This window comes from Galendromus occidentalis, unplaced genomic scaffold (genome assembly GCF_000255335.2).
Source record: "Galendromus occidentalis unplaced genomic scaffold, Mocc_1.1 scf7180000077523, whole genome shotgun sequence".
NCBI classification, from domain to species: domain Eukaryota; kingdom Metazoa; phylum Arthropoda; class Arachnida; order Mesostigmata; family Phytoseiidae; genus Galendromus; species Galendromus occidentalis.
In genome coordinates this window covers 132,055-140,099 of record NW_003805511.1, presented here as the reverse complement: position 1 = coordinate 140,099, position 8,045 = coordinate 132,055, and the positions used below count along the sequence as shown (strand labels likewise).

At 51.9% G+C, this 8,045-nt stretch overlaps 1 protein-coding gene across 1 annotated transcript; it reads right to left on the bottom strand.

Annotated features, from left to right (window-relative positions):
- Window positions 1-467: 467 nt before the first annotated feature.
- On the bottom strand, window positions 468-5,854 carry LOC100903092 (canalicular multispecific organic anion transporter 2-like). Its single transcript, XM_003747502.2, has 2 exons — window positions 1,517-5,854; window positions 468-599 (listed from the first exon to the last, which is right to left on the bottom strand). Exons 1-2 carry the CDS (start codon window positions 5,852-5,854, stop codon window positions 468-470), a joined length of 4,470 nt encoding a protein of 1,489 aa, XP_003747550.2.
- Window positions 5,855-8,045: the final 2,191 nt, after the last annotated feature.

The following is an 8,045-nucleotide window of genomic DNA, read 5'->3' as shown; positions in this document are numbered from 1 at the left end:
GTTGACCATGGCTGTACGTCGCTCTCAGCGTCGAGACCCGCGAGAATCGATGGGGAAAATATGGGATATGCAGAATTATGCCCCAAAGCGCAGAATATGCATCTTCAGGAGGAAAAGCCCAGAATATGCATTTTTATGCATTATATGCATTTTGCATGAAGTCACGGGCTCTAGTGATCAGCTTGCTCATCTGCGAATACATCGCGCGGAGTATCTCAGCTCATCGTCAGAAGACTCAATGATTGCCGCGACGAGCTCTGGACGAGCCCGGCACACGATTCGTTTATTGGAAACCAGGGTTTCCGGGGGGACTCGCCTTCCTCTACTTCGTTCTTGACGATTCGTGGAGGAACCACCGCTCTAAGCATACTGATCAGCTATCAACTTCACTACGTGGCACATGCGCTCAATGATAGAGATAGGACCGGTAATCTCGGATCTGGGACTCGGGGGGTTCATTCCGATCCTCATTCGAGCTGGGTGGAAGGGTACGCGGAATTCGAGGGTCGGAGAACTCCGAGCCGGACGCGGCACCGACGGCATTGGCACCGTTTTGCATTTTCCAGCTTACAGAGGCTTAACATTAAAATGAATGATGGCTGTCTGTGGAATATTCCCGGTTTCAACGCGAGGCGATGGAATTACGCTGGAAACCCTGGTTTCCAGTAAAGGAATTGTGTGCCGGGCTCGTCCAGACGCCTTAGTCGCGGCAATCATAGAGTCGTCTGAGCGGAGATACTCCGCGCGATGTATTCGCAGATGAGCAAGCTGATCACTGCTTGCAATACTCAGCGCGAGGCTTCAGTGATGACTGATGGCACTACTCTGGAGACTGCTGCTACCCTCAGAAGACTAAAGTCCCTTTACAAGTAACCACTCGTAAAGGGAACCTCTCGTGTTAGCAACCTTGCCTATATGGAACCTCCCACACAGAGAACCTCACATAGAAAGAACTTCTTCTCAGCGTACTCAGGCGGGCGGAGCCTTTTTCTTTCCGTGACGTTCCTCATGTGGAAGGTCCCTTATAAGCGAGGCTCCTAATACGGAAAGTTCCCAATACGCGTGGTTCCTAATGCGCAAGATTCCTCATACGCGGCTCGGTTTCGCGACTAAAAGGGTTCCTTGTACGCGGGACTTTAGATGCCCGGGGCTTGCGAAATCCTCGGATGGCATCGCCACTCCTTCGAGTTGAGACGAATCGCAAGCTCCGCATGGTATCAATCGATCGAAGGAACCAAAATGTGTAATCAGTTCAAGGAGCATTCTCTAGTAAACTCTCATATATTAGGAGATTTATTCAACGATTCAAGGGTTGAAAATATTGTATTTTTTTCATCGTCCTCGGATGCAAAAGAAGCATGTCGGTCCTTCGGTGTAAAATCACTAAGTATCCTTTCCGGAGATTCGCATTGAGACAAGTCTGGGGAGGCTGAGAAAACATTAGCGCTCCACTCGAACAGTTGCACGTAACAGTTCCCATCGCGAATCACTCATGAATCGCGTCCCCACCTAATGCTCTGAGGCCTGCGTCCCTGGCCATCATATGGAAACGAGATTCAGGGTCCAGGAGCAATTTCGTCGGCTCCCCCTCCTCCACAACGGCACCCTTGTCCATCACAATCACCCTGTCACAGTCTATAACTGTGTTGAGTCTGTGCGCGATGATGATGATGGTGCATTCCGAGAAATCAGCCCGAATCGTATTCTGGATGAGGGCGTCCGTTTCGACATCGACAGCAGCGGTGGCTTCATCCATGATGAGAATTCGTTTCTTTTGTAGAATCGCCCGCGCCAAACAGATCAGTTGACGCTGTCCCACCGATAGATTGCTTCCGCCCTCAGCGATTTCCGTATCGAGTCCATTATTTCGAAACTGCTCCTTCACGTGAGCCTTTTCCAGCGCGTTCCAGAGCTCATCGTCGGTGTGATTCGAATTCGGATCGAGATTCATGCGGAGAGTGCCGGAGAAAATTACGGGATCCTGCGGTATGATCGTCAAGCGCGGCCGCAGGTCGTGGAGGCCCAATTTGGACACATCCATCCCGTCGATCGAGAGCCGGCCTTCGGCGGCTTCGAGTATTCTGAAAAGCGACAACGTCATCGAAGATTTCCCTGCCCCGGTTCTTCCGACGATTCCGACCTTTGTCCCAGGTGCGACTCGGAGATTCACTTTCTTCAGGACGAGCTCCAATCCGGGACGATACCTCGTGGCGTAGTTCTGGAATTCGATTTCTCCAGCGGCTGGCCAATCCCGCGGAGGTTTCTCGTCAGTTTCCCACGGAGCTTCCGGATCGAGTTCTGAGTATTCTTCCAGCCGTTCCGAGGCGACTATGGCGGCTTCCGCCTCGGACGCGTAGTGAACGATGAAATTGAAGGCGAACGATGTCCCTATCGAGTAGGACACGATGTATCCCGCCACCCCTGGGTGAATGATGCCTTGCTGGGTCACAATCAGGATATTGGAAACGAGAACCATGAAGTGCGATACGATGTCCAGTCTCGTTCCCAGCCACATTTTCCCGATAAAAAGTAGATAACTGCAGTTCTGTGTGACGTCGACCTTTTCGTCGGACTTTTTAACAAACTCGCTGCGAGCACCGTAGGCTCTAATGCTACTCAGTCCGTTCAGCGACTCGCTGAAATGGTTGTAGACTGGAGAACGGGTGACGGACTCGAGGCGTTTGATTTGACGTATCGTCGTCATGTACAGTCTCTGGAATATGAAGTACAGCACAAGCAATGGCGAGGAGAAGATCAGGAACACTGGAACGTTGTACGCGATCAGGACCAGGACTCCCATCAGCTGGAAGAACATCTCGAAAAATAAGTTCGCCACGACGGGTAGCTGGATATCGAGTTGATCTACGTCTTTTCCGAATCGATTCAGGAGTCTGCCCAGTGGTGTCGTGTCGAAAAAACTCATCGGAGCCCTGATGACCGAGTCCAGCATGGCGTTGTGGAGTTTCCTCGCGGCGTTCACGGTACCGTTAGCGAGGCAAGCCGTCCCAAGGAATGAAAAAGCTCCGTAGAGGAAACCTAGAGCTGCATAGATGAGAATCCGTTTTGTGCGCGTGGCGTATTGCTCCTCGTCTATTGAGCTGGTCCCGTTTTCTTCCTTCGCGTCGTTTCTCGACCATTCGCTCAGCCATAATCCGGCCATCACATCGAATGTCCGGGCTCCAGCAAAACCGATAATTATCGACAAACATAGGAGCGAACCCACTTTCGAGAAATACCGACGATAAACGGAGAACTTCACATTCCCCGACTCCATGACTTCCTCCATAATCAGTGCATCGTTCGCTTCTCTGGTGCTTTCGATGGAGCTTATGCTCATGGATCTCTGATTCGGGGAGACGGGGCTCGATTCTGGATCGATTCTCGTTTGGTTTTGACTCGAGCTGCTCGCATGCTCTTTGAGGAAATCTGCGAACTCCGCCGTCGAGTTTTTCAAATCGATGTAAGTACCCTGCTCAACGATCCTCCCGTCTTTGAGGAACACGATCCGATCAACGAACGGGAGGATTGAGAGCATATTGGTGACGAATATTCGAGTTTTCGATCTCAGCATGCCGCAGTTTCCGATGACATCCCTGAATATAGCTGATCCAACGTGGGCATCGACGGCGCTCAATGGATCGTCCAAGAGATACACATCTTTATTTTGATAAACCGCGCGAGCTAACGAGATGCGTTGTTTTTGTCCCCCGGATAAATTCACGCCTTTTTCACCGATCTCGGTCCGCTCCCCGCCGGGCAGAACCTTCAGATCCTCTGCTAAGCAACATTTCTCCACCACCTGACGGTAATGCTGCCGCTCGAAGCTTCTCGTGAAAAGAATATTATCCTTGATTGTTGCGTTTTGAATCCATGCTTGTTGGGGCACATAGGCTAGCGAGCCGTTCCGATCGACTCTTCCGTGTTTCAAATGTAGATCGCCGAGGACCGACGATAGGAGGGACGACTTTCCGGCACCGACTTTTCCGACAATCGCTACGAGCTCTCCGGTTTTGATTTCTAGATGAACATTCTCCAAGGCGGGCTTATCCGAGGAGTCGCTCCATTGCAGGGTGGCGCCCGCCCAGCGTAGCGAATTTCCATCGCCCGGCTGATCGCCGATCAGATTCTTGGTCAAGTCTTTCAGGTTGAGGAATTTTTCGATTCTTCGCAGGGAGACCCAGGTCTGCACCGCGTTCGAAATCACGTCAGGGATGATTGAGAGCGAGAATCGCATGCTGTTGAAGAGACTGAGCGAGACGAACGCTACATTTGTTTCAATGACTACGAAACCGTTCACGTAAAGATACGCCACGAAAGCGAACAGGGACACCAGGAACGGCGTGGTCGACCAAAAGAAGCGTAGGGTCGCTATCAGATAAGCCATTTTCTTCAAGAGAACGTTTTCGTCATAGCGGACACAGCGCACCCGGCTGATGAAAGGCGGTTCCCAGCCGTAGAACTTGATGATTTTGATGCTGGAGAGAATTTCGCTGATGTACTTCAAGCGAGAGTCTTTGAAGTTCATTTGTTGCGCTTGAACTTTCCGGGTCCACGATGCGACCGTGCCCGTCAAGGGCATCATTACCACGATGACGGAGATCCCGACGAGACAGGCCGGTCCGAGGAATCTCCACAACATTATAGTGCACAGCGTAATGTAGAATGGACAACCAGTCATGATGGCGACGTAGAAGGAGAATTGATTGATTTTATCTGCGTCCACCGAGAGCAGATTCACCATTTCACCGACGGTGTACTTGCCGAGCTCAGCGCTGCTGATGCGATGCGATTTTCTCACAATGGCGCTGATGAGAACCGCTTTCAACTTCAGTCCCAAGTTGACAGCAAAGTAATCCGCCCAGCGAATCATGAGCGACGATGAGGTGTATGCGAAGAAAATTATCAGCGAGTAAGCGCAGCCCTTCCAAGTCGGCTGATCCGACGTACTGAGGAAGAGAATCAATTCATTCAAGGCGAGGAACGATAGCACTCGGATCGAGCAGAAACTCCACGCCACCAGCCAGGCCTTCACTATGTCCCTCCAGTAGGTCCTGAGCATCGATTTGAGGAGGCTGACGTTTTCCCCCGCGGCTTCATATCTCTTGACCGTTTTCTTCCATCGGTCATAGCAGTGTTTCGATGTCATTTCATCCAGTGGAGGCGGAAGATCGCTGACTGCAAGAGCTTTCCGGTAGCCTTTCATCACCAGATCGGTGAAGAATCCGTACAGGACTTTAGATATTGGCGAGGCTGCGTAGAATGGGTTCCTCTTCCGCGGTCCGAAGCCGTCCGAAGTAAGATCCTCAGAAAATGCCGCCAAAACGAGCTGGACCAGAAGCAGAGGATACGCGCTCAAAATGACCACGAACTCCGGAACCGATGGAGGACTGGCTTCAACTTCGTGATAACCGAACACGATGAGCAAGCATCTGTAGTAGATTGGAACTTCACACACGATGCACAGTACCCAGAACAGCACCAGGAACGTAGAACTTGCGATGCTCTTCCGGCGGTCAGCTGTTTGGACTATGACCGTCATTGCGAAACTGAGACATCGCAAGCTGCCGCAGGCGAAGTCGGACACCGTATCGGAGCTTCCCGTCATCAGGAGAATGCTGCACAGATGAAGAAGAGCCAACACGACGCTCGTGATTATCTTACACAGGTGCAGGATCGTGATCGGTGGGTTTTTGTTCTGTCCGGTGCCTTGGTAGCACAGGCGAAGGAGTCCGCCGAACAGCATGAACACGCCGGGTAGCGTCACGAGAACGTTTTCGAGGCATGGCGTCAAAACGGGAGCCTTGTCACCCCTCCAAAACGAGTGATCCCAGATCGGACTCCGACAGAAACGCATACTCTCCGAGTCTGGCTTCCCGTGACACCAGCGAGAGCGCCGACAGCTGAGATCAGCTGAGAGCTTGGGAGAGACTGGCGAAAGGGCGCTTCACGACGGCCCTTACAGAAACCAACTATTCGTTCATCTCCGAGGCGCTGTGACGGCCATCGTCGCTGATGAGAGAATGTTTCAGCAATGTGCTCGTCGAACATGCGACAGATCATTTGTTAGTCGGGAGAAAGTCAATAAGATCGAGAGCGAGCGTATCAAAAGACGTTTTGCAGATTGCGGATCTACGGAAGATACCCGGACGGAGCCAGATACCGCGTGAGAAAGTCAATGAGCTCCCCGGGACGCTTCGAGTCGACGCATCTTGATAACATTCCGATCCCGGAATACGCAAAGCCTCGGCACAAAGAAGAATATCTATCACAAAAGATACTGACCACGCTCAGAGACGACTTCAACCCCCTCTCCGACTTCTCTTGACGATTATGTGTGCCCGGCTTGTGCATCGTGGACCTTCTCTTGCTCATCAGCGGTTTTTCCAGCCGTCAAACCTTGGTGAACGTATTCGATAGCAGAGGAGGGAAAATGTGGATGGAGGGAAACGCGAAAATCAAGCCACGGTTCAGGGACCACATTACTCGACCCACCAGCATTCCCCGTACGGCTCACGAGCTGTTCCCCATGCCGACATCAAATATGGTCCGCGAGAGGCTCAGGGAACATATTTCGCGCCTGATTGTCCCATGCCTACAATGAGGATGATTGAAGAAAGAAAGGAAATTGGGCTGAGTACGCGATCCTCGAGGAAGACGATTGTCAGCGAGGTACGAATGGGTGGGGCGACGCCGTCGCCGCGTCGGCACGAAAAAGGCTTCACGTTCAAGCAGGTGACTGCAGGTAGGGTTCCTATTCGAGCCCCTATCCGGCCTCCCGCTTTCGGAAGACTGAATTTTCGCGTTCTGCGAAGCACGACTCTGAAAATCTCTGTAAGCAACGGCCAGTTCGCTCATTCCAGCACCGAGCTACCGCTGGCGCAGGAGAAATTCGCCCCCCCCCCTGACTATGAGATCTTCCGTATGATGAGATCTCATCATTATAGTGGGTGGTAGCGAGGTTCGCGAAGCAGCATGGTCATTCTTCCGAGCTTCAGTCCGCGGCAACCCGCCGATTGCGCGCGCGGTCTGACGGACACCTCCCATGGACCCCTGTGGCCCACCGAGGAACTTCATCTAGACATCTTGACCCATGGGACAGGTGGGAATTCATTGAAACTAATCCTCCCCCATTCCTCTATCTGACGGAAAATTTTTCTTGTATTCCTCCAATACAAGGGGAGCTTCCATCCTAGCAAGAATATATGGATGACCCGGGATGTATCCCTGGTAGCACGTTCCGAAAGCCTGATGTGCAGCCTCACTCAGCTTTACGATCGGGCTGAGTACGAGGCCCGCTCCCGACGTGAACCGAGTATAGGAAGCCGCCGACTTAGCCGCACGGAAGCTCACAGCGCGAGCGGAGTATCTCCATTCAGTTTCAAGTCTTCTTCATTTTCAACAGGGCTTGAGGGTACTTACGGAAAGCGTCATAGTCATTTTTAGTTTTACAAATGAGCCATGCATACGACTCCTCTGATACGGGTCGATTCACCGCAGCACTACCAGCAGCCGAGAGACTCGTTCTACGGTCATTTCTCCAGCAGAAAATATCGACATTCATCCGTATCTCGTTGGAAATTCAATCTTCTCTTGTTATGTCTCCCTTCAATCAGACCTCGAGGCTCGCTTTTGCGCATGGAGGTAGCTTGTATCGGAGGACTTCAGTTATGGCATGGATACATGTCTCGAGAAGATGTAGGATGATGCTGAAATTTACGGGATGGGGCCTATATACGGGATATTCCAGAGCTTCAAATCTATCTGACTGCCGTCCTCTGAAGGAGCCTGCTCATAGCGGGATACCCTGGGGGCGGCGACCTGAAGCGCCAATCGCGCTTCATGTGGTTGAAGGCAGATACAGGGATTCTTTCATCGCCGCGCCGGTGTGAAAAACGCGCTCCATATCCGCTCGTCGGCTAACCCGGGCCAATGATGTGAGAAGCATTCTGGAGTTGAACTTCGGGTCGAATCTTCGATGAAAGTCTAATCCGATGTTCTCGAATTGCCTTCTGTCTTGGAATAATGAACGAGGCGTGCGGTGCTGG

What these genes read in the sequence shown, in the direction of transcription:
- LOC100903092 (XM_003747502.2), bottom strand. Translation starts at nt 5,854, where the DNA reads ATGCGTTTCTGTCGGAGTCCGATCTGGGATCACTCGTTTTGGAGGGGT. An exon ending in CCAGGGACGCAGGCCTCAGA is followed by an intron (nt 600 to 1,516) that starts GCATTAGGTGGG and finishes TTCCACAGACAG; the next exon opens with CCATCATTCATTTTAATGTT.